Here is a 25,859-nt window from a genome sequence, read left to right on the forward strand (position 1 = left end):
TTACTTCATTCATATATGTATATATAAAAACAATCTTCAGGATGCCTTATGGAGCAAAAAAGGAATAAACACAGAATGCCTCGGGAACATGTGGGAGGAGCAGAGTTCACAGCCGGTTATTAATCCACTTGCAGGACAAGGCTTTTGCTGAAGTTTAAAATTAAATATAAATTTAAAAAACCCCAGGATTTTTATCCCGAGCCAGAGATCTGGCTCCAGCCTCAGCACCCGCCCGCCGTGACGCCGGCAGAGGAGCAAGCCCCCCCGCGGCCCCCGGCCCCGGCAGCAGGCGGCCCCCGCTCCGCTCCGCTCCGCTCCGGCCCGGCCCCCCCAGCGGCGGCGGGCGGGCGGCTCCGCGGTGCCGCGGGCGGGCGGGCGCGGCGCGGGCGGGGGCTCAGCCAGCGCGGCCGCTTGTTGATCGCGGCGCCCGGCGCCGCTCCGCGCCTCCCGGGCCCCGCTCCGCGCCGCGCCGCGCAGGCAGCCCCCGCGCCCGGGCTTGCCGCTGCGCTGCGGCGCCGCTTGCATTCTTCCATTGCAACATCGCTAACCCCTCCTTTTTTTTTCCCTCTCTCTCCCTTTCTTTCCTTTTTTTTTTTTTTTTTTTTTGCATGAAGATGGCGGCGCCTCTCGCCAGCAAGGCAGGGTCCGCCGGCACCAACAGCAAGCCTCCCTTCCCGGAGCTGGATTTCCGATCGGGAGCCAGGGTGGAGGAATTGAATAAACTCATCCAGGAATTCACCAAACACGACCAGAGGGAGTACGACGACCAGCGAGCCCTGGAGATCCACACGGCGAAGGACTTCATCTTCTCCATGCTGGGTAGGGCAGGGACCGTGCGGGGCGGGGGCAGCGGCGATGCCGGCCGGGGACCCCGGGGCAGGGCTCCCTCCCGACGGTGCGGCACCGGCGGACCCTTTCCCCGCGCAGCGGGCGCGCTGGGCTGGGGGGTTCCCAGCCGCAGGGCGGGTCTCACACCCATGAAACTATTTTTTTCCTGTCCTATCCACCTAGCCTTTAGCAGCGATGTATTTGTAAGCAGAGAGGAAACGCTGGGTCGCAGAGCTGGCCGGTGCCCGAGAAACACACCGAGCCAGCAGGGCTGGAGGCGAGGCGAGGCGAGCCCAACCCTTTATTCTTTTGCCCCCCAGCTATCAAGGCTGTAGGAAACACAGATAATTTTTTCTGAACCGCTTATTTTGATTATTAGACCGGCTGGTGCTTGTACAGGAGCATCCTCTGAACTGCGTTTCTTGCTTAGATTGCAAAACTTGCTGCGAGTGGAGCAAGTCAGATTGTGGCGGGGGAGTCCTCATCTGCGTGAAACTTTGAATCACGGGCAGGGATCTTTAAACCAGGGTGAAACATGTGTTGGCTCTTGCAGAAATCACCTGGGCTCTGGCATGACTAAGGCTTCTTAAGATTAAAAGTGGAATGACTAACAACTCTGATTCTCTATATAGTCAGTTTCTGATAAATATTTACCTCGTTTTGACTAAGAAATCACTCACACAAATGAGAGCCTGCAGGATACGAAAGGATGCTCTTTAACATGCAGGTTGGACCTTGAAATCAGTCATTCAAGTTTGAATCAATATCTCAAACATTTTTGTATGTAAAATAAGAACATGGGTAAACAGCAGGTGTGGCCAGTGAGTGGTTCTTTGTGGCTCAGAGGTGCACATAGACCCTTGAAGCGTATTTAGCACAAACCAAGTGTATGGTCTACATGTACACTGTGAATAACCTACATCACTTTCCTCATTCAGAACACAGAGCTATCCTATTGCTATAATAATTATCTTCTGTATCGGGGGGTAATCACTATAATAGAGCACTTCCTCTATAGCCATGAACATACCTATACTCACTAAATGAGAATCTACCTGTCCAGCTGGTTATCTTGTAAGGTACCTGGATAAGTATAATTACCTGCTGTGGGATTTGCAGAATTCTCTGTGTGTATTGCTTTTTCACCAAGGGCTGGACAGGATATAGCAGACTAAATTTAGCCTGAGAACAAGGACAACAAGTTGAAAAGTCAGTAGCATGTATATTTATAGTTGCTGTTATAAATATTTTTCCCTTCCTGTTTAAAAAAATGATGTGGTGAAGCCATGGTTGCATCAAAGCCTGTAGGATTTTTATTATTGAAAACCTGATCCTGTAGAAGTCACCCATTATTATGACCTGATACATTTTTCAATCAGGGCTTTAAATAACTGGCCGAGGAAGCAGGGCTGGGTGGGATGAAGCAAAGAAGAGTGGAGAGAAAACAGCCAGAGCAGCAGTTCTGGGTGTGTGGCTAGCAAGTAGAGAAAGCTTTATGTGATCCTGGTTAAGCATTACTAGTCTTTGCAGGGGACAAGGACCACACCATTTCTTCCTGCCTCATGCGGGAGAAGGCAATAGAAGAAAGACAGAAGAACAGGCTGGAGCATGCCTTGTATTTCTCTAAATGCACCCTAATGCCTTGCTGTTCATGAAAACAGGGAGCCTTAGGCTGTTTAGAAATAACGTAGATTATTGTGGCTGTCTTTCTTAATATAATGTCTGGGAGATGAGTGTTCTTCAGTTTTAAATGTACAGACTAAAAATGTGGTTTGAACAAAAGCTGTATTTCTGTTTAAGTTATGCCTGGCAATTTTCAATGAGATTTGTTTCTGAATAACAAAAGAGACTTGAGGACCAAGCCCAGGACAGAAATGGAGATGGGGTATCTGATTTGGCTACATTAGACCCAGAAGTTGTGTTTGTGGATCAGACTCTGCTTAGCCAGAGAGGCTCTTAAATCTAAAAGGATTTAACTTATTAATAAATAGCTCTTTCCCCTGTGCCTGATCCCTCCCATACATACTGCTCTTATCTCGTCGCATGATGATAGGAAAATTAAACGTAGCTTTCCTGATTTAATTACATTGGTGTGTAATTGGTGGATGAATGATAGGCAAGGAGACTTTGTGCAGATTCTCAGATGTTTGTACTCTGCGTGGCTTGCCCTCTAGGTCAGATCTTTGCTTTCTAGTTATATTAACTCTTTTTCATCTGTGTTGTCTTGTGCTGGCTATTAGCCACTGAACTCTGGGAGTTCTCAAGAGTTGTGCTATGATAAAATTAGGGAGAGGTACTGCTTGTCATGCCTTTGTCCAAAATCTTGTGCCCCAAGCATTAGAATAGGACTGCAAATGACCTGCCTATCTGGTGGGGGAAGTAAGTATTTTCTGCATGTGGGCAATTCCTAGGCATCCCATTCATAGTCACCAAGACCATATGGTCTTGCTACCACCCTACACTGAAACAACAGGTCTCTTTTGGTGCCTTTGCTGGGTGACTTCCTGTACTCACACTGAGCTTGCTCTGATCATTACTTCTCTCTGACACAGGTATAACTGAGCCTCAAAGGAGGGGAAGGCTGTATTAATCAAGAAAAATAGCGCAGAAAAGACAAGTCTTGTGTTCTGGGCAGTGGGCTGGCTGGGAGTGACTGAGAGACCAAGTCTCTGCCTGCCAGTTGTGAAGAGCTAATTACTCACTCTCCCTGTGACTCAGTTTTGGGGTTTTTTGTGCTTAAAGAGTGATAAAGGAGTATTTTTATGGAGTGATGGTATTACAGTCAATGATATTTTGATTTTTAAAGCACTTGCTGCTATTGTGATGAGAGGTGCATAGCACTCATATTACAAACCCTTTTAGGGGTACCTGGCCTAGAGAGTATTGTTCCTGCAGTGCAAGTACTTCCAGGAAACTTCTTTAATAAGCACTACCTGTCTCTTTCAGTTCAGCACCTAAATAAAAAAGTGGTTTAATGCACAGATGTGCGAGGCTTAAAAAAACCCATATATTACGCTCTTGGGAACTAGAACATTGCATATTAAAGAGCCCCTTGAAATTTCTAGTGCTATTGCTGCCTCAAACCAGATCATGTTATTAGGGATACTGACTCTTGTGTTTTACTTCTTAACAAGGGGAGAAGAGAAGAAAAGAGCACGGAGGTATGAATAAATACAGACGATTCAGAGCTATTTCTTCCACTCCAGCCACATGCTGGCGTTCAGTCATCTAGAACAGTTTGCAAGCTCTTCAGATTGGTATTTTGTTTCCCTTTCCTATTGTGAGACCTTTTTTTCTCTGTAGAGTCAGAAGAGGGATGCTGAGGACATTTCATGCCATTCTCTTTCCTCTCATTGCCCTCTCCCCCACAAATCACGGGAAGGACTGGTTTAAATTGGTGCTCAGGTGGCCTTTTTTTTTAAGGCCTCTCGTGTATCTTTCTGTCACTTCAGTGGTTGCACCTCACTTCTGCAGGAGAGAATTGGAGCTGCCCACCAGGACAGGACACACTTTGAGGATTTGCAGCCAGCTGCAACTTAGAGCTGTTGACAAGACCTCTGGAGAGCTTGTATCAGCACCTCAGGAGAGGTGGTGAGCCTGTTCTGAGAGCATTTCCCTTTTCTCTGCTGTTGGCCCGGTGCTGAGCTGGGCGTGCTAACAAGTGTTTGTGATAGAGGCGAGTCTTGTACTGGAAGCAGAGCTGGCATCAGCAAAAGATTTCTGCTGCCAATACCAACTTCCCAAACGGAGTGAGTTACCTGCTGGGCCCCTGCATCTGTAGCAGTGCTTCTAGCTGTTTCTTGAACTGATGGGCCCCTAAAATATGTGCAGTGGAGGTGCAGATTGCTGTGCTGAGAACACAGGTGTCCTGACAACAGCTTGCTTTTATTGGCATCTTCTACAAGAGAAGGATTTTGCGGTCCTCCCCTGTACCTGAGGCCTGTATAGCAGAACAACATTGGTAGTGTGACTCTGTTGAGTGGATTTGTGTGGCATTTTTTCTCCCTTTCCCTACCTGTCATTACTTGGTGATGAAACCTTCTATTGTAGACTAGATTTCAGGCATTGTTGGAAGTGTTACCTGTTTGTCTAGGATACATCACGGAAATTCTGTGGTTTCTGTTATGGTGTTGAGCTGATGAAATAGCAACAGGATTGGAGTGATCTCTCTAGGGTTAAGTCTTTTGTGTGTGTGCGCCTTTTCTCAAGAGAGGCCAATCATGATAGGAGCACACTGTACTCTGAGGCCTATGTTAATAAAGGCTCCCTGCTGGCATTCCCTGTGCTGCTGAATGCATAATGCACAGCTGTTAGAAACAACCTTACTGTATTGCAGATCTCATTTCTGGCTTCTGTTGGGTCTCCTCTCCCTGCAGGCCACATGTTTCTGCATTTGAGGTTGTGGGGGTTTTGTGGTGTTTTTCTTTGAAGGGACAGGGTACTATGCTGGTAAAGTAACCCTAGCAAGGCATTGGTAGCTTCTATTTGGTTGTAGCTACCAGAAGTCAACCAATTTCATCTAACTGGGGATTCTTTCTGTGTAACTAGTTAAAAAGGATGGGTAGCCTCCTCTGTCTCCTTGTTCAAAGCGATTGCTGCTCCATGTGTGCAGTGAAAATAGCTTGAAAATCTTTCTCTCAATTGGTTTTAAGATGCTGGTACTTTACTTGCTCAACTACTGTTTTGAAACATTACACTGTGATGCAAAGTATTTAGTGTAATAGCTAGGAACATGTCCTAAGGGCACAAATTCTTATGGCAGGCTTGTCAGACTGCCCACTGCCTGTTCCTTCAGTCTATGGAAATATTTGTAAAAGATTTGGGTGAATACTTGCCAAGCCCAATTACGCAATTATGTTTTAAGGGCAATTTTATAATTATAGTGGAGGATGGTAACCAGGATACGTGAGTTGTTGGGTTTTTGACTTTTCCTTTTTTCTTCTACATGACTTTGCATGAATGCTAAAACGTTCGGAGCAATTCTAGTCAGAAACCAGTTGTTCAACTTTCTTTTAGGCAGCTGGCTATTTTTATAGGTGAAGCTAAATTAAAGGCAAACCAACATTGCTCGGGAAGGCTGGAGGACATGTTTTATTATAGCTTTTGTAATTTATAAGATGGATGTGTACTCAGAGACCCAGAGCAGCCCATGGGCAGAGTCCAGTCTAGAGGAGACTCAGGATGTAATAGTCCTGCCTGGACTTCTCACAGGGAATCTCCAAGCTGTGCAAGTTTTTTGTATAGTTGGGATTGTCTTCCTTAATTTTTATTTGACAAATACCAGGTTCCTGCTGGCTTTAACCATCTCCTGTACAGCTAAAATTTTGCATCTTTTCTTGGGCCTTGACATGTACACTCTTGCCCCTGTGCATGTCCTGGTCCTTTTGCTGCAAAGATGGTTTTCCCAGGCACATCTCTGAAACCCTTCCCTGTCTTCCCTTCTCTGTCCAGGTCAGACCCCAGCTGTTTGTACTCTGCAAGATCGGTTAGGTGAGAAAGTGACAGGAAGAAATATGGTTAAGGCCAAGCAAGAGATTAGCTCTCACCTCCAGTCAAGGGGGCTTCAGTTGCTAGGGCTGCTTCAGCATGACGCTGTGAACAGTGATTGAGAGGACAACTGCACCTCCAGGCATGTCTGTGTGAGACCCTATGGTGACAGCTGCAGGTAGAGGCTCTGGCATAGACCTCTCAACTCTCTTTGTGTCTAAGAAAAATGACCTGCCGTTGAGTCCGTTACCTATGGCTGGGTGATGCTAGTGTGTGAAACTAACTTGAGAAGCAAGAGTTATAGCTCATTTTCTATGAAAAGAGAGGCTTAAGAATTGAATGCATTATGTGGGGTGACATACCTCCTGAGCCAGGTTTTTCTTTAGCAACTTACAGTTGGGATGGGTTAAGTTTCATATCCTAGAAGAAAACCATTAATTCTCTCATCGGTAGCTTTCCCTGCTATCCTCTGAACAAGGAGATAAAATTCCCTGAGAGTAACAGTCCATTCATCTGCACAACATACTGTATTACATTTAGACTTTCTTTAATTTGCCTGTCTTTGGGGTATGAAACAAGCAGTAGAGTAGATAGAGTTCTGGGGAAGCAAAGAAGAGTATCTGCCCTGCTTTTTTCCTTGGAAAAGCAGAAGACCTATCATGGAGCTAAAGCAGAAGACAGCTTTGGATGTTGTACTTGCAGAACTTTCCCTTACTGAGAAAAGAGGAGTGTGCCTGCATGGGAACAAGGGTGAGAACTGAAAAATGACCTTTAGGTGGATGTCTCAAGGTATTTGCCCAAGTCTTGTTCTGATCACTAGTAGTGCGATGTGAGTTCTGAAGACTGAACTGTAGCTTTATTGGAACTTGCAACCGTAATTCCTAGGTTCCCCATCCTAACTATGGATTTTATATCCAGTGAAGGTTTATGACTTCTGTTAGCACAAACCTGTCTTACAAATATATGAGGGTTGGCTTCTTTTTTTGCTAATGCAACTGGAAGGCAGCTTATGAGACATTCAAAATAAATCTTTCAGCAGCAGCTGATGTTCCAATTGACAGATGCTGCTATGGATTTTGCTCCCTTTATTAAAGAGACCTCCACTGATTGCTTTCATTTCTACCATTCTGTTGCATTCCTTTTTACTGCAAATAGCAATTGTCCTGGACTGAGTGGATTAATCTATGCCGTAGTACTTCAGCCAACCTGACAGGTCCCTGAATCATGTACTTTGCATTAGATAAACTTCCTGCAGTTCTTTCAAAGCACCATTTCAGTGACTTTCTGGTTGTAAGGGAATCAACATGTGCTGTAGCATTCAGTTTGAGGAAGGTAGATTCCCTTCTCCCCAACATATTTGACTTTTGAGCTTTTAATAAACAGTTGACGCTAAGGAAGTTGCAACAATCCTGTTAATGCATTATATTTCATCTGTCAGACAGTATGATTTTAATCTAATTTAAAACATTTAATTAGAAGATTGTTAATGCATTTTATTATGAGCATGCTGGTGTCAAAAGTACAATTTGCATACCACTGAGTGGGGGTGATTAATTACTTTAAGGTTCATAATATCCATGTCTTCGAAACAGCAGTGGTAGCTACTTACACCCACTCATGTTTAGGGCTGTGGGCAGAAGTTTGCCCAGCACTGTGTGGCTTCAGCTTGTAGAACAGGAGGTGGGTGGCATCCATTTCACCCTAAGAAAATCACTCTGTAGGTAAAACACTGAGTCAGGACACCCTAGACCTATGTTCCATTCTGAGCTGCCCCCAAATTTGCATAGAGCTGTACATATTTCTGAATATAATGACATGTAGTGGGATCTTGGTACTACCAGAAGCCTTCCTCATCTCCTGTGCTTCAGCAATCTGTGAAAGGTGGGGTGGTACCAGAACAGTGGAACATTGTGGTGTTGCTGTTCTTCATGATAGGATGGTTTAACCATGCAACCTTCTGAGACTGAAGCTGGAAAAGGAAGTCTGCTTTTGAGAGTCTAGCCTCAGAAAGTATTTAAATAGTGAAGGCAAAGAGTTGCTCTGTCATTGGGTGTTGATCTAGTGGTGTCGAGATTAAGTACAGTTCAGCCTCTGAGAGAGAGATTACAACCTGACCCAGTTAGGCAGTTCTAGCAAGTAATCTTATTTTATACTGAAGGGATCCCAAAGCAAAACTGAGACAAATTAGTTTAAAGAATGCATCCTGGCCACAGTCTGCATGCTGATGTAATTCGGCAGAGTCAGGCAATGCCAGGCGGTAGAAGGCAGCACTTTGGGACAGGAAACAAGGGAAAAATACAAGACATGGCCAAAGCTAGAAATCCTGCTGCGATAGCCATAAGGAATTGGCAGGGAATTTTTTTTTTTTTTTTTTTTTGTCCAATGACACCTTTCTAAGGTCATGATTTAGCTGACAAATAGAGGTTTATGTGTGGGATGTTGTTGGTCTGCTTAGATCTTCTCTATTGTGGCTTGCAGTCAGATCATGCGGAATTTCTTCCACCCACTGACGAGTGAGAGTTCATAAAAGATTTGGTCCAGACCTGCTGAGCTGCTAGGGCACGCTTGTAGTTGAATCTAGAAATAACAAAGTCGATTCTTGCTTTACTGCATAGTCTGTTAGGCCATGTGCTGCTTCTGTTCTAAAATGTCTTATCTCAAGTCTCCTGTTCATGTTGTAGGATCTTTTGACACAGCAGCACACCTCTCTCAAGGATGGATGTTTTCATTCAGTGATGCATTATGACCTCATTTAGAAAATCAGGTGCGGAGGTTGTGAGGAAGGAGCTGTATTAAACAGCTATCAAAAGTGCTAAGACAAACACTGCGATTAGCTTCTGTGCTTTTCCCTTCAGCACTTCTACTCTTCACGTTTTAATGGATCTCTTGAAGAGCTGATGATGCTTTGGGTGACTCCTCTTGGAAATGAATCCTGTGCTAATAGCTCTGGCTGGGCCTGATCCACAGGCAGATGCTTGGAGATATTTCGTGTTTGTTTTGTACCTCACTAATTAATGTATAACTTAGTGGTAGAACAGCAGGAAAGCTGCGTTTGCTGACACTTCATGATATAATGATTTAATCCTTTGTGACACGTTCCTGCTGAGTGTCAAAACTGATAACTCTAATCTCTGTCCCTAGCTCAGTGCGACAGGAACCTGTTCTAGAGGGCATTTTGCAGGAGCTTGCAAGCTCTTTTAGGTACTTTGTGACCAATTCGTGTAAACTTTTTTTGTATGTTGCCACTCTTGAATGTGATTGTACAGCATTGCCTGCTGCACTGAGGAATCTGGAGTTGAGCGCAAACAAAGGAGCTAACTGACTGCATTCAAATGAAATAAGGCTTGTCCTGGGAGGAGGGGGGAAATACCCTAATCTCCTTCTAAATACACTTCTTCCTTGCCAGCATTAAGAGCAGTGTGGTTATATTGATTCAGCAGTGCCTAAAACCACTGCTCTTTGTTATATATGATTCTGAAGCCTGGGTATGGATGCAGATCTGTACAGAGGGATCTGTACAGCTACTGTTCAGTGGTTATTCCTTGTGGTACAACCAGCAGAGCATGCTTCTGTTCCAGCATGGACAGTGAATTGCTGTTTATTTTAAACTTTTGGTTGAATGGTATTCATAAAACAATTTGCAGCTCTGCATATAGAGGAGGGAATGTCACTGTAACAACACGTCAGGGGCTCTGTCGCCTTCTGTCTCTGAAATTTGCCTCTTGAAAGTTGCATGCATTGTGCTGAATGGTGGATCAGGTATTGATATTGGCCCCTTGATACTAGCCCCTCAAAGCTTGAGTTGCTGAAATGTCTGTATTTCATAGACAGTAGGGCAGCCATGTGCCAAGCAAACAGTAACTTGAGGAAAATAAGAGGAGTGCAAGTCTCTCTGTAAGTGCAGCATGTCTCTGAACAAGCTGCACCTTCTGAATTAAATGCCTGGGTTTTTTTCAATGTGCAAGCTGTAATGCACATCTAAGTGCAGTATTGAGAAAAAGGAGCTATTACAATTTGACTGAGCATCTGTCAGAGGCTTGTTTTATGTGCTAAGTTGTCTGTAAAAGCTTGACCCTGTACCTCCAGTTTTTTCCAACATCTTGTGAATTTTGTGAATGTGCAAAGCATGCAGTTGAGGCAGCAATGTTATACTGAAAATAACTACTTTGACACAGGCTTGTAAGGTCAAAGAATGACTATGTCTGTGCAGTTATTTTAATTATCTTGGGGAGGGATTCATATGTTCTATGTAAGCACTTAGCAAAACTGTTTGCACGTTATCAGACCTGCAGAGTTAAGTTACAAGTCTGGAAAATCAAAGTTTAAAAAAAGTTATTTTGATCTTAAACCTAAATTCTGGTTCTGGAAACATAAGGCACTCCTGAGTTACTTTAAAAACTAGATAATCCCGCTGACTTCCTTCACCCAAACTGCAGACAGGAGGTTTAGAATCATCTTTTTATCTAAGCTGCTTCTTAAAAATGCAAGTAAAGAATTGATGTCTAAAAATTTGCTCTTATGCTGAGACCAGTCTTGTAAGACATCACTTGTGTGTATGAATCACTCTATTGTGCTAGTGTATGTCACTGAGTTCTCAACTTTTTTAAACTAACCCTTTCTTTACCTTGAAATGTGTATGTGCCTTTATTTTATTCTATTTTCTGTCTTACTTTGCCCCAAACAAATAATTTAGGTGGAAAATATTTGCTGTTCAAGGGCAGTGATGACAGTGCTTTGGAGTGTAGGAGAGTGCTGTTGAGAAGTGATATAACCTAGGTTTGCAGGTGGAGGTCTCGTCACCTCCTGGCAAAGCCGTTCCACTGTGACAGGCTTCACTGAGCCAAGGCCAGCCCTGCTCTGTAAGGGTTGTAGGAGTCCTATGGAAGAGATTTCTGTCTGAGGGAGACAGGAGTGAGGGAGACAAATGAACAAAATCCTCAGACCCACAGCATGTCGATAGACCTCCTGTTGTTCTTAATTCACGTCTGTAAATGGCACTAGTTTCCGCTGTTGTGCACCAAGACAATAATAAATAACAATCCTTAGCGTTTATATACCACTTCACAATTTTCAGTGTTCAACACACATTAACTAATTCAGCTGAGATGCAAATATTCTGTGAGCAAAGCTACTCTTCTTGCTGCCCAGGGGAACCTTTCATTACAGCTGGGACAAGGCTTTTCTTTTTCCCCTTAACTGGAGCTGTTGGCAGGAATGTTCTATACAGGGACAGTGTCTTTCTTCCTGAAGTTTTTAAGCCTTTGCACGTACCTCTGTTTGCACAGGAATTGGACTACTCCCAAGTCATATGTGGTACTATTAAGAAAATTATGCAAGATACTTGCCTGTACATTCTGTGCTGCAAATAGGCAGACCCACAGTTAACAGATTTGTGGTTTCAGAAGCTATTGAGTTAGCAAAGATGTTGATGCATTAAGTGCATCTTTAGTGCTTGCATAAGGCCTTGGGGGAGCACCATTTCCAGTGGACTTCAAGGCTCAGGAGGGGAATAAACATCTGTCAGCTCTAACTATGCTGGATCATCAGACCATGTGCTGAAGAGAATTGAGGATGCTTGGTGGGTGGCTTTGGTCCATGTTTCACTAGATCCAGCACCAGCTAGAGCACCAATCTCTTTTGGGGCGTGAGAAAGCACAACAGAAGGCCTATTGCCAGGTAAGAGATGTGTTTTGAGGGTGATTAAAGACACTATGTCCTATTGTTCACAATCCTGAATCCCAAACATGGAGTAATACATGCATTGGCATGAATCTAATTTGTCTGGCCTTTCACTCACTTTCTGCCTTGGCATTTTGTGTATGTGCATAGAGCTGGTGAGGGGGAGTTTGATGCATCTCTGTCTGTATGTTTGAGCTGGGCAGGATTGGTTCTACTTTTTATCTGTGAGAATAGCATCTCTTTTTGGCATTCCATTAGGGTGACTAGAAGATAAGCATCTTTTTTAATCAGACCACATAATAACCTGGGTTTAGTGGTTTACCTTGGAAATAACTAGTTGATAGTTTTTGTAAACTGATGCCTGCTGCTGTGGAACTGCCCGCACGCTTTGTCGTTATAACCCTCTTTCTAATCCGAGAGGTTTAGTTGTAACTAGGTCGTGGCACTTCTGGTTGCCTCTTTGTCTAACCCTTTGGTAACTTTCTTTTTTAGAAGTGATGCCTGCAGATTTGACCTGAAACTGATTCTGAAAGAGCAGTGTAGATTATAATTTTCATATAAGTGGTTGTATGAACAGGAACACCATTAGCCTCTTAGTGAGCTAATTACACAGGGAGATAGCAGTGCATTTTGAGATCAAAACTCTCATCTTGCTACAGCTTTCCCTTTATCTAGCAGTGCATGGGAGAAGAACAGCATGTTTCTTGCAGGTGATGATTTCTCTTTCAGTGGCTTTGATATCCTCATTTTCTGTTTGACGTTAATGTGCAGATTGCTAGGTGGCGTCACTCAAAGTGACTGACTGAGCTGCTGCTGCATGTGAAGATGTCTCCAAGACAACTAATTTCCTGGTCAAACAGCACATCGGCTTCTGCCACAAGACATTTTAAGGGAGTTGGTCACCTGAAGGAGCAAGATATTTTAACAGTTTATTATTAGCACTGTAGCTGCCAAATACAGATCAGAGTCTAAGGCTGAAAATGTTCCTATTAAACACTGCAAATGAATAGCTTAAAAAAAAGGATTGTGTGATTTGACTAGCAAACTGATTTGTTAGAGGACTTCTACCAAATAATAGAAATTTAATCCGTACCTTCACTGTTCATTTTCTCCAATTGCTATACGTGTTCCTATGCTGGAAGCATAGGGAATTTAGGGACCTTCTTTCACTCTTATATTTTGTTGTTTTATGTCCAAACTTCCCTGCTACATTTCAACTCCGCTTTTTTAGTGTTAGTGTGCCATATTTTTTCTAAAATATACCGAAAAATCAAATGTTTGTTTCCATTTCTCGTCTGCTCTAAAATTCAGAAAGGTTTAGTGACTCCTTACTGTTCTGAAGTTAGGATAAAATTAGCTTGAAGCATTGGATTTTTTCCCGTTTCATCCCCTCCTGCCAGTCCCCTTTGTCTCCAGAGGAGCCGTGTTATTGGACAGGTGTAGAGCACTTACAAGTATTTCTTCTGTATTTCCAATTATTTACTTCTCTTTATAAAATACTCCTAGGCCCATCCTGTTTCAAGGGACTCTGTTCAAACCAAAATCAAAAATACCCACATTTTTTCCTGCCTTCCTTGCAAGGCTTGGCTGTACTGCCTAGCTGAACAAACTCCACCTTTGTCTTCGCTTTGGAATAACAAACAAGCAGGCTTGTTGATTCCTGCAGCATTAACACTACCCTCCTCCCTCACGCTGATGTAGTAGTGGTTATGAGGGGGATAGGGTGGAAGCCACTTGCTGCTACTTTCATGAGACATCCCAGGAGGCTGCTGCAGTGTGGAACTCCTGCACTCCGGCCCCAGAGACCTTACAGCACTTACTCAGGCTGTAAGGACTGGAGGAATGCAAGCAAAAACCGCTTTGTGCAATAGTGGGTGGAGAGAGCATACTGAGGGTGCTACTCTGAGAACACTTCAGGATTGGCAAATGAAAGCCCAGGAGAGACAAGGAGCCTATCCATGCCCTGACCTCCATCCCATGGCACATCAGAACCTGAACTCTCAGCTAATAACCCCTGAGCCACTAAGCCGCCTTCTCTGAGTATGCCTGCATGTGCTGGGGAATTTTAGGAATGTGGACTTCAGCACGGTGTGGGGTTGCTGCTGCTCACCCTCTGTTCAACCAAGAGCTTTAGAAGCTGAGTGGGGTTGGTATTGCCGTGATAAAGCCCCATTGTGGTTGTTTGCAGCATTCTTTATCTAAAGGTTTATTTTCCTGGGTAAGGTTCCATTAGAACAGCAGGAGCCAACATCAAAGAGCTGGAGCGAGGACTCTTCCTTTCCCTGGCACAGTACAGCTTCACCCCTCTCCCTTCACCATCCCTTCTCCCAATCCCTTTGTTTTTAAGGCATTAAAACTTCAATCAGTGGGATATGGAAGAGGCTGTAGTTAGTGGTGTATTGCCCCAAATTACAGAGGCAATTGATCTACGGAGGTAAGAGGAGAAAGTCTGTGGGAGGATGGAGCTGGTATCACTGATGCAAACCTCTCTCTTTTGATGTCCACTCCATGCTAAAGCAATGCCATTTTTAGCCTCCAGCTACTTGAATTGTTCCTGTTGGAGGATGTGGGAGGTCTGCTGGTGACCCGTATGGGACAAAGATAGGAACTAAGCTGATTGTACAGGCCCCACCACCTGCTTGGCTTTGTCCACAGCTCTGTGTTATGTGTGTCTTTGCTGTGTGTCTTTGCTGTGTGTGTGTCTTGCACATCAAGGCAGACTGAGTCTGTGGTTTTGTTTTCCAGCAGGTATGGTAGCAAGAGGTGAAGGAATGCCTTCCTTAGTCAGTACCTGTCTCTGCTTCTGGTGGATAGTAAAAGGTCCTTCTATTTGCTTTGAAAACCTGCTGACAAAGGAAGGCAAAGCAATTTGTGTCCTCAGCATAGCAGAACAGCCATGTACATCTCTGAAAGATCCCGAAAGTGCATCTTGGAGTCCCATTCGAACTCTGTCAGCATGGAGTTCCTATACAAGCAGGCATTAATTGCCCCACATTTGATAACTAGGCAGCAAATCAAGCTATGTGAGATGCTAAGTGCAGTATAAGAAGCAACCTGGACCCAAATGAGAACCCAGTGTGATTCTGAAGGAAAATGTAAGGTTGTTTTTAGGGTTGTTGCTATTCTGTTCTGCACCAAAGAGGAAAATGCTCTGTTTTACACGGTGTTTCAGTATTGTTCTGCCTTGTTCCTCGTTTCTTGGGCCCATCTATTTTAACTGGCAAATATTGGTTGCTTGAGTACCTCCTTTCCTGACCCTGTCTTCTCATCTAGGTGCTGGCCAAAGCTGTGGTTTGAGACAATCCAGGGCTTGTGTTCTCTACAAAATACACTTAAAATCGTTCCTGGTCGCCTTGCAGCAAATCTATTTCTGCCCTGATGATGGCCTGGCTTGCAAGCTGAAAATGTCTGGATAGGATTTATTATGCTCTGACCATTAAATTTTAAACTGCTTTTAATGGTAGATGTTAAATCACTGCTGTCCCAGTTCCAAGCTCTGTGCAAAATTTCTGAGTTCTTAGGAAGGCATTTCCCCTGCCAGCAGCCTGTGACAACCTTTGGTTTCTGAGAAGGACAACAAGAGAAAGGGCTGTTCACAGGACAAGCAAGCAGTAGTTTGGTGAGGGACCTGTGTGCTGGCCAACATCCAGTCATATGTCTGGCTCTAGAGAGCAGAGCCAGGCAGACCTGGTACGGCTGTGATGTGAATGAGAGATGTTTGTATTGGTGTCTGGGTGCAGACACTCTGCTGGGATACAGTGATTGAGTGGCTCTGCTCTTGGCTTTGTTCCTCCCCAACTGAAGCATCTTTGAAGCAGCAAAAAACCTGAAATTCAGTGTTTCACCACTGGGCTGCTTACAGTAAGCTATTTTATTTTTGTACATGTCTAATAAATACTGAACTGTTCACTGTTGTCACTCAGTGTGGCTTTGTCCCTTGCTGCTGGGAGCCTCTGTGTAGATTTCCCTTGAGACTGTTGAAATATAACCATAAAGTCCTGTGACTCAGTGTACAATGCAGGCAGCTTCCTTGAGTATGACATGAGATGCGCACTCTTCTAGCTGAGGCTGTTGTCTGTCACCTTTGCCTGGAGAGCACTAAAAGCACTAAAACAGAATCTAATGTTTCTCAAACCACTTAATAGTCTTAAAGCCCTTTTCAGCTACTTGCAAAGACAGCTGTGGCAGGTGGGCAGGAGATGACTTCCTTGCCAAGGAGAGGGAGATGCCTTGTTCTCTGTTGCATGTGTTTGCAGGGGAAGCAGAGAGCCACCCAGGGCTTCCCACTCTCAGGCCTGTGCATTTCACAGTGCTCCGTCTTTCTTGCAGTAGTCTAGCACAGCTCTTCCCTTTTCATCAACAGGAGTACTATTTAGTGTTTTTTGCTTTCTTTATCCCAAAGTTGGGCATTGTACAAAATCATCACCCAACACTAGGTTGGTGGGAAATGTTTGAGATCAGCATATCAAAAAGGCTGCAAAATTTTACTGTATGCTGCAGCAGAGTTTTCCAGAGCTTGTGCTTGACCGAAGCAGGATATCCCTGGTCCTCAATACGATGTTTAAAACCACTGTTCATAGCAGTGTTTACAATGATGGCAGCTAGAAGCAAAGCTCTGGACCAGAGTTGTCAGAAGCTTAAAACCGTCTTGTGTTTGTTAATTTTTCTCCTCTGGAAGATCTGTGTTGTTTAACTCTGGGGTTATTTCACTTTGCTTGCAGTGGAAGAGGCAGGCTATCATCAGTAGAGACTGGTGATATTGGAACAGGGGTTTGAGCAAAACCACTTTCAGCAGGAATGCTTTCCCAGAGTGGGTCTGCCTGTCTCAAGATAAATGGAGACTCTGACTTTTTCTCTGCTTATTCTCACACCTGTAAAGTTTGAACAGACCATTTTAACAGCGCTGCCGTATGGCTTCTTCCCATATTAGAAAGGAAGGTGCTGAATATGGACATCCCAGTGTGCGTGCGTCTGTCTGTCTGGACCTGTCCCATCAATTAACCAGGAGCTGACGTCATATATGAAGGTCAGCTGTTTTATAACCTAATATTACCATTTTTTTTTCCTCTGGGTTTATTATCTCCCTCCAACCTGCAGCTCGGCACCATCTGGTGCAGGCACACAAGGGAGAAAGATTAGAGGAAAGTAAAGCAGCTTTGTTCGCTTCCCCCATTGCTTCTGACGTACAGAGGAGTTGTCAGTCTCTTACAGTATTGAATTTTAAGTGGTGGGAAGGGGTGGATCCTGTTAGCTGTCTAAGGGAGGGAGAAAAAGTCTGTGCTTACCAGCGATCTGTCAGGAAGTGTCTCATGATTCCTAAGGGACTTACTGTGGCCACAAAGTGCACTTTGCTGCATTTTATTTTATATTTAAGCAGTCTTGGTTTTTTATGACCTGTTTTTCCCAGCATCCATATTTTCCTTACTTGTGAATTGTCAGAAGCACTCCTAAATGAGGTACACACACAGTGCTGACCCAGACTACAGTCTGCTTTGGTAATGAAGTGCTCTGAACACCTGAAGTGCATTTAAAGCTGACAGAGCCACCAGACTGACACACCACAAGCATGTTCTGCTACAGAGGGAAAGCTTCATCTTCCCTGGTGGCATCTGTCTGCACAGACCAAGGAGATGCATATTTACTTGTCCAGCCTATAGTGAAAATGCGCCAGTTGTTTCCATTTCATAGGCAGGGTTGGGTTTGCACTCAAGCTTCACCCTCTCTCCCATCCTTCCTCCCTCTTTTTCTCCATCCATCTGGAGGTGTGATCACTCTCTGCCCAAACTGCATGATGATTGTTTTCTGTAAAAGCAAAGCTCGTTTCTTTCCAATAATAAAATGATAATAATTCAGGAATGTGGATCTCCTAGGCCAGCAGGATTACTTGCAAACTAATATCTTGTTGTTTTGCTTCAATGTTGCAAATTTTGCAGTGAGCTATTTTGAAACAAAACGTTTCTAGCCATAAATAACTATTGTATTTAGCTATTTGAAGAGGATGGGTAATTGGTGCGCACTGGTTGGATACAAATATACAAGCCGAGTTATGAAAACATTTGGCTAACTGTGATTCACGGTATGTACATGGTGCTGTATCATAAGGCATACAATGTGCATATAGACTTTTTTGTCCACCTTTTCTTTGCTGCTGTGTAGCATGCTTCTAAGCTGTGATTTTGTTAGATCAAGGGTACTTTGTACGAATTCCTAATTCCTTGAGAGAGGGTAAGCTTGGAGGCTTTTGGGGAGATTTATTTTTATTTTTACTTTTTTAAGAAAAAACAAAATTAGTTTTTAGCCCCTCCCATTACATAAAGAATCTTGAACTAACAACAGTAGACATTCAAAAGAGGAAACAAGGAGGGAGTTCAGGGTTTTCCAGTGCTTTAGGTTTAGCTCCAATTTGTAAACAGAAAAGCGTTTGTCTCCTTTCACACATGTTTTGATGCAGTTCTTTCCACTTTAGTCTTTGAGGACAGGATTGGACTTTTTCCTCTTCTAAATCAGTGTAAGGTACAGTGTTTCTTCAATATTTGATTCAGCTTTTCCTGTCCCCAGCATCTTGATTTACACAAAGTTCGTCCTAGGGAAGATCCATAGTTAATGGAGCGATGGTTCCTGCATTTCTTGACAGGTTTTTAGGTTTGTAAAGTGCATTTTTCCAAGTGGTGAGACAAACTGAAGTCTCTGCACATGACAGTGAAGAGTTGACAAGGCAGATGCACACAACAGAGGGCCTGACCAAGTCACCACAATCTTCTTAATGTGAAACTTTGCGGCCTTGAACTGAGCTTGAAAATGGTATTATAGATTCTCATTTGCAGTTTAACTATGAAACCAGTTGTGGTATATCCTGTTAATTGCCTGGAAAGGTGTTTGCTCTTTTTTTTTTTTCCTATTTTGTTTTTAAGACCATTCTTGAAGTAATTTTGATCACTCTGTCCACTGCAGTTTACAGCACATTTTGTTTCCTGTCCAGACTGGCTCAATTTTCTCTATACCTTAGCACTATATAAGTGAAAAATCCCTTTTCTTTGTGCTAGCTTGCCACAAGGGAAGACCAAATCTAGGAGATACTGAAATGGTGGTTGAAGAGGGGGAAGGAAAGCAAATGGAAGGTTTGACTCTTTTTTGCAAGTTTGCTTAGTTGTTTTTGGTGCCCAAGAGAAAAGGAAGGAGTAATTTTTTATTATTATACAGGTCATAATGTAGCTTTTGCAACCTAAAATGCTCCTAGACATATCACTTTTGTACTTCTAGTGCTCTCTCCGAAAAGATCTCACTTCCCATTTCAAGGACAGCATAAGACAGCAGTGCTTGGCTTCGATCATTGTGAAATCCCCTTATCTGCCTATTCTCACTTTATTTTTCTTCTAACTCTTGTCTTCATTGGTATTGAAAGCATGCAGTCAAGGTTGATGAGGACAAAACTTAAGCTGCGGTCAGTCTCTGCTTAACTCTTTGCAGCTTTTCTTTAAGGAGGAGTGTGAGTGAGCAAAGTTATTAAATCTCTCTCTTTTTCTTTTGTTTTTCTTTCTGTCCCAATCCAACAAGGAGTTTTAATCTGCCTTTTGAAAAGCTGAGAGCTCAATCACTCATCTGAAATGGTGTACTGTGCCTGGTGGTACTGAACACTCTGCAAGGAGCTCGGGTTCCTCCATCTCTTAGTCTTTTCTTCTGGAGGTCAGGAGATGCATACAGTTTATGATTACCACAGGTGAGGTTGTACATGCCAGATTTCCAAATGTCAGGCTTCAAAAAAGAGGCAACATGATAGCTGGCTTTGCTACCCAAGATTTCTGCCCCAGAAGAATGTTCTCTTGACAGACATCTTCATGTAACTCCTGTTGCTGCGGCCAGAGAGGCACCTACACTATCTGCTGAGGTCTTGGCAGGGAATGAACCAGCAGTACTGTTTCATATGATACACATCCAGCAAAGCCATCCCACAAGTATCAGGTTAACTGTTGGCAGTAATACTTAAACTAGCACTTCATGTTGAAACAGAGGCTTTTGCTTTATATTGCTAGTAGCTCTAGGAGTTCTTGGTTGGAGACAGAGCCCTATAGTACGTAAGTCTGTGCAAACAATGGAAAACTGTGATCTTTGCTTTGAAGATATCTTTAGGATATAAGTAGCAGAAGCATTTTCAGTAGTCCTCTGCCTTCTGCTACTTTGTTAACTTTCACTTTCACTGGGTTGTTTTAACTATTGGCTGGACTGTTTGCAGTTGCTTGGTTTTTTGATTGCTCCTCTTTGCATCAGCAAAAATCCCTGCTGATAGTCTTTCAGGGTTTGTCTTATTTGTTTCTGGAAGTTCCCCTGTTGAGGAGCTTGGCAGGGATTTGCTCACTGTCTCTAGCAATAATTGAGCTGGTTTAGTGAGTTACGGAGAATAAACTGGATTGATTTCCCTTTTGCAGCCTGGACTAGACAAGCTGATTCCCTTGGTCTGCTGTGCACTCAAGGCCACAAGCCAAGCTGCTATCAATTTTACCTTCTCCTCCTGTGAAACTGCTAAAGAAAAAATGCTTTCCAGATCATGCCTGTGGAACAGATGTGGTTTATATTGCTAGATGATTCAGCTAAAACCGGTGCCAAAACATCTTCCAGAACTCTCAGCTGGCTGTCGGGTTGAGAAAAGGAACAACTTGCTAGAAATGCTGGGCTGGCTCTGCCCTCTGTGTCTGTAATTGCAGCTATGTCAGGTATAGTTCCCTTTGATTTAGCAAAGGTCTGATAGAGTGATGGAATGAGGGATGCACACAGAGGTCTTGTGCCATGAGGCCAGGGAGGCACTGGAGATGCATGTCCAGAACTGGGTGCTGCCAGCCCAGGAGCATGAAAGGAATACAGCATGTCATTGCAATAGGCTTGGTTAATATGTGGAGGTGCTTATACACAGCCTGTGCCCAAATTACATGCTGCTGCTCCCACTCCAAGTGTTCCTTTATTGTCAAATACTGTCAGCATAGAGATCACTGGGGTCTTCTTGGCCAAATATATTTCCTTCCACCTTCTGCTGAGATGGAGGAAATTCTGTTTTCATAAATAGGAATGTGATTAGCTCACCTATTTTTCCCTTTGCAGTCACACTTGGCAGTCTCCCAGAAAGCCACTGGAATAAGCTTTTTTGAGGCTACATGTGTACACAGCCTCATGCCAGAGATGGGACTGGGCAGCTGCCTGGAAGTCTAGCACTGTAAATGCACACTTGTTTGTTTAAAATCTGCTTATATGTAGACTGAGAAGTGCAGAGAATGAACAGAAGTGCTTGATCGAATTCAGTCAATATGTCTTAATAGCATGGCTCTTTGAACTTTACTGCTGATGTTGTAAATCGGAGCACTTTAACCCTAAATCAGGTTAAACTTTTATACAGGGGTGAAGTCCAAGTGAAGTGTGCTGTTGTTGGTGCCTGGGGAATCTAGCCCAAAGAGCAGAAACTGGCTTTTTTGTAACCCATAATAAGGAATTATTAAACTTGACTGATGAACAGCTGAACCAGACATGTTTTTTACTGCACAGAGGGCATTTATGGTGAATACAGAGTAGCAAGTCTTGGCACTGGAGAATGTGGAGTCTGCAGTGTTGTGTCTATGACTGTCAGAAGTCACACTTATGCAAAATGATTGCAGGGTACCAGCTGCCTCCAGCAGCGACAAAATGGGGTGCTAGTAGCCTCACTCATGGATGCATCAAAGGGAAGAAATGTCTACAGGTGGTGGTGGTGGGGATTTTCTTCCTTTCCTGTTCCCAGAAAAACTTAAGCTCTGTCGGAGTCTTCTACTGAAATCTATACAACGTTCTGCCTTAATAAAGAGAACTAACTATAGGAAGAGTTGTGGTTTGTTTCTGCGACTGCTGAGTCAGGAGGGGTGGAGATGAGAAGTGCAGGGTTGTCACTGTGTTCCCATGGGAAAGCTGTTTGCACCTTGTCACAACAGTTCCTCTCAGTATCTGTCCTCTGGGAACTCTCAGGTTCAGCAGCCCTACCTGCCTTCCATTAGAAATCAGGTTATCTCCCTATTGTTGCTTGGTTCTAGACTGTAGTCTATAAACCAGACCTCCCGTGCCAGTAAGCAGAGCAGCCGAAAAAGCAGTCTCTACTCAATGTTCCTGGTACATCTCCTGGTAATTTGGGAGCGGTTAAGTGTGGCATGCTTGAGCTACTACATACTATTGGATGCAACCTTGGTGTTCCATGGGAGATGGTGGTCCTTTAAACAGTGGGTGGTGCTCCCCATGCTCTGTGCTGCTTGGGGAGAGGGCAGTGTTTGCACGGTCTGGCTTGCCTCTTTCTATGTAATTATTAAATAGGGCAATTGGGGTCCCAGCTGTGCCTCTCTGTTTTCTTTTGTGTTTGATCTTGTGTCTTCTGTTCTCTACCCAGCCACTGAAGATTTTCATGTAGCTCGAAGTGCAGCGTCTGGGGCTTTCAAAGCAGGAGGCTTGATGTCCTTTCAGGTTAGTAAGGGCAGGCTCTGTCAGCAAAATCTTGCCAAGATGCGTGTAGTTTTTGCCAGGAAGGCTCTTTCCTACCTTTGCCTGTGTCTGAGCAAAAGGTGGCACCAAGTGGCAAATAGGCTGGGCTCACTGCAGAGTTTCAATGGCAACACTTTGGTAATCATGAATTGCATCTCTTGCACCATTTGGCAATGCTGACAGAAGAGCTTGCAGTAGAGGCTGGGTTAATAGCACTTTTGTGTTGCTCCCAAATTCTCTTTAATGATAGAGTACTTTGTGGTGCCTTGAATTTCATTCAGAACTGCATGCATGCTTTCGTGCTAAACAGTAAAATGCTGCATGTTGCAGACTGAGGCGTGTCTTGGTAGGTTAAAAACCACCCAATAAACACAAACCCAAGCCCAGGTGGATGCAAAGTAAAGTAAAATGTATTTCCCAAACTTTTATTTACCTTTACAACAAAGATTTTAAATGGAAGCGTGGGTGCTAATTGGATAAAGAAGCTGTTTTGTGTATTCAAAGTGTAAAAGTTTTTAGTCATTTGCACTCTGTATAACTTGCTGCAGTATCAGAAGTTTGCAGTTCCCTCCCTAGCTCTGTGACCATTGAATAGTGGAGAGGATATAGTAGGCTAAAAACATAATTTGGAGGAAATTAATTTCTCTCTGCCCCACCTCTTCCTGTGAGCAAAAGGAGGGGGAAGGCACAATAAAGACATCTGTTCCTTTGAACCCACTCACAGACTTGCTGGGTAATAAAACTGGGGAAGAGGAGGAGAACCTATTGCTGCTGTTCAAATGGTTGCTAATCACTGATTGTTGAGTACTGGGAGGGTGGGTTTTTATCATGTTGACCTTCTTAAGGGATATTGAAAAGAAGCTGGCACTGACCTCTGCCAGGATTTAAATCCAGGAGACTCAGAATCCCTTTGTGTCCCTTTCAAAGAGGAGGCCAATCTCCATGGTAGCCACGATCTCTCCTCTGCCTCAGGCTAGGTGCCTCTGCTGTGCTGACCCAGATGCTGCATTCTCCTCCTGGATAAGCCCTTCACTGCCAGTATACAACCACGGTCTGGGCTGCAGCAAACTAAAAAGGAGCCCTGTAGGAAAAGCAAAATTATCTTGTCCCCTGGACCCAAAGCATGCCCACCTTCCATCCACATTTTGCTCTTATTATGTGTAGTGCTTAAAATCTTGTGGCCATAAGCACAGGGCTGTGGGGTCCTCCCCATCCCCCTGCTCCTCCTGCCTAATCTCATTGTGCTGCTTAGTCACAGCGAAGACCACTCTAATGGGTTTAAGTGGCCGTGCTCCTGGCTGAGTGTGTTGTGCTTTATGCTCAGCCTGGGATCGTTGATGTAAGTAAGAGATCAGGTTGCACACATGTACTGCTTCAGAGTTCTCCTGTTGTGTCAGCAGGTGCATGCATGTATATTAGGTTTCCCTCTAAGTATCATATCTGGAAAGAAAAGCTGTCTAGTAACCAGCATGTTAAAAAATGCCAAGGGGGTGATACATTGATCTCAAACTAATAAAAAGTGGCCGACAACCCTTTTATGAGCTCAGCCACAGAATGCAGGGGCAGATGGTCCCTTAAGAGTTTTCCCAGGCCCTTCGAAGTGTCTTAAGACATAAACCAATGCTTGTGGCACCCACTGGCACTGGTAAGGTTGATGGGGGGCATTCTTAAGTTGTGGATTTCGAGTCTCCTGTGTACCCTTCCATGACATTCTCCCTTAGCTAGTGAGGAGCTGTCAGAGAAGTGGCCATCTGGGAGACAGTATAAACGTGTTATGTTTGTTCAGAGTGGGAATGGTTCTGCCTTAACCAAAGGTAACAAGCAGGCAGCTGCTAGAGAGAAGAAAGATGGCTTTGTGCAATGATGTGAAAACTGTGAGCCAGGAGCCTGCTGGTAGGTATTTGCAGAGCTGACTGGGTTGGACAGGAAAAGTCTCTTAGGGGTGTGATGGACACAGAGCTATCTCTGTATTAGTGAATGGGATGGAAACCAAGGCTGAGCTGAGCAGAGGTATTCAAGATGAGAGAGAAGTTCCATCGTACTGAGTGAAATGGCTGATGTGTTCTTTGTGAATGCATGCCCAGTGATTATGGCTCTTAGCACAGCTGAGAGCTGCAGATACACAGTCCCTGAAAAAATTCTCATACAGCCTTATAGAAAAAGTCAGAAATCTCTCTGGCCTTTCAGTTTCTCTCCCAAGGTGCAAGTTTGATGAACTCACACAGTGGAGGAGAAAAAGGGACTTTGTTATTGTAGGTGGCACTGGAGAGTGATGATGTGATTTAAAGTGATGGGATTCTCCAATTTGTGGCTATAAACCATAGGGACAGGCATATTATATTATAGACATGAGAAAGGAGTACAGGAGCCCCCAAACACCTCCCTAAACTGTAATGGGTGACATAATGTGAAGGGAAGAAACAGCACCACAATATAACAGAACATACAGTGTGGCCTATGAAGTTGAGCAAGCTAGCAGGGCTAAGCTGCTGCAGTGGCCTGGAAGAAGAATGTGAGAGCCAAACAGAAGAGAGGCAAGTGAGGCTGGTAAAGCAATAGGCAAGAGGAGAGACTGGTACTGAATTAGTCTTATGAGCTAAACAGGAGTTTGTTCCAGAATTAATCACTTGAAATATTAAGCAATGGAGACTGCTAAGATGTTAAACACAGTGTCCCTAGTAGGCACAATTGTCCCACACGTCAGGGACCCTCTGAGTGCAGGACTGAAAAAAAAATCACCAGAAAGAACCCTATGTTTCTCCACCCAATGTTTTTATCCCCCTTCTCTCTCTTATGGTATGGAGCGTCTTGAGGTGCTGGGAAGAGCCTTTGGAGACAGGTTCACCCTTTAGCAAGAGGAGTAGGAGGAAAAACCCGGCACTCGTGCATCGCTAAGCTCCAGAGGAGGCAACAAGTGCCTCTAAACAACAGAAGACTGCTTGATGCCAGCACAAAAGAGTGTAATACATGCAAGAGCTCATCAAGGGAGAGGAACACAAAGCCAAGGATGTAATTGATGGGAGCAGCCCTCAAAAATGGCATGTGTGCACTAGTCAGTGGGTGAACTGAGCAGCTGAGTGGGAGAATGATGCTGCAAGGACACCTCGTGAGGTCGGGGATGGAGCTGCTCTGTCATTAAATACGTGATAGTACCACAAGATGATCTGATTATGCAGATGGCTACTCTAGCAGTATGTTTACTTAGTTTCAGTGCAAAGCTATAAGCAGAGACAAGCAGGAAGGAAGGAAATGAAGGTCAAAGTAAGTTCCTTTATAATAAATGCATTAAGGTGGTTAAAGGGGAATGGCAGATCTCTCAGTAATAGGTTGCAGCACATTCCCTAAGCTGGGTTAGTTTTAGTTTTAACAGGGATAGAAAA

The 25,859-nt window shown here is 44.0% G+C and overlaps 1 protein-coding gene across 1 annotated transcript in view; it reads left to right on the top strand.

Moving 5' to 3' along the window:
- The first annotated feature begins 608 nt into the window (after positions 1-608).
- Positions 609-25,859, top strand: part of MB21D2 (Mab-21 domain containing 2) — a 59,829-nt gene continuing 34,578 nt past the window's right edge. Inside the window, exon 1 of the mRNA XM_059822851.1 lies at positions 609-819. Coding sequence (XP_059678834.1) covers positions 609-819 — 211 coding nt within the window. The remainder of the gene's footprint in view (positions 820-25,859) is intronic.

This window comes from Gavia stellata, chromosome 11, assembly GCF_030936135.1.
Source record: "Gavia stellata isolate bGavSte3 chromosome 11, bGavSte3.hap2, whole genome shotgun sequence".
NCBI lineage: Eukaryota > Metazoa > Chordata > Aves > Gaviiformes > Gaviidae > Gavia > Gavia stellata.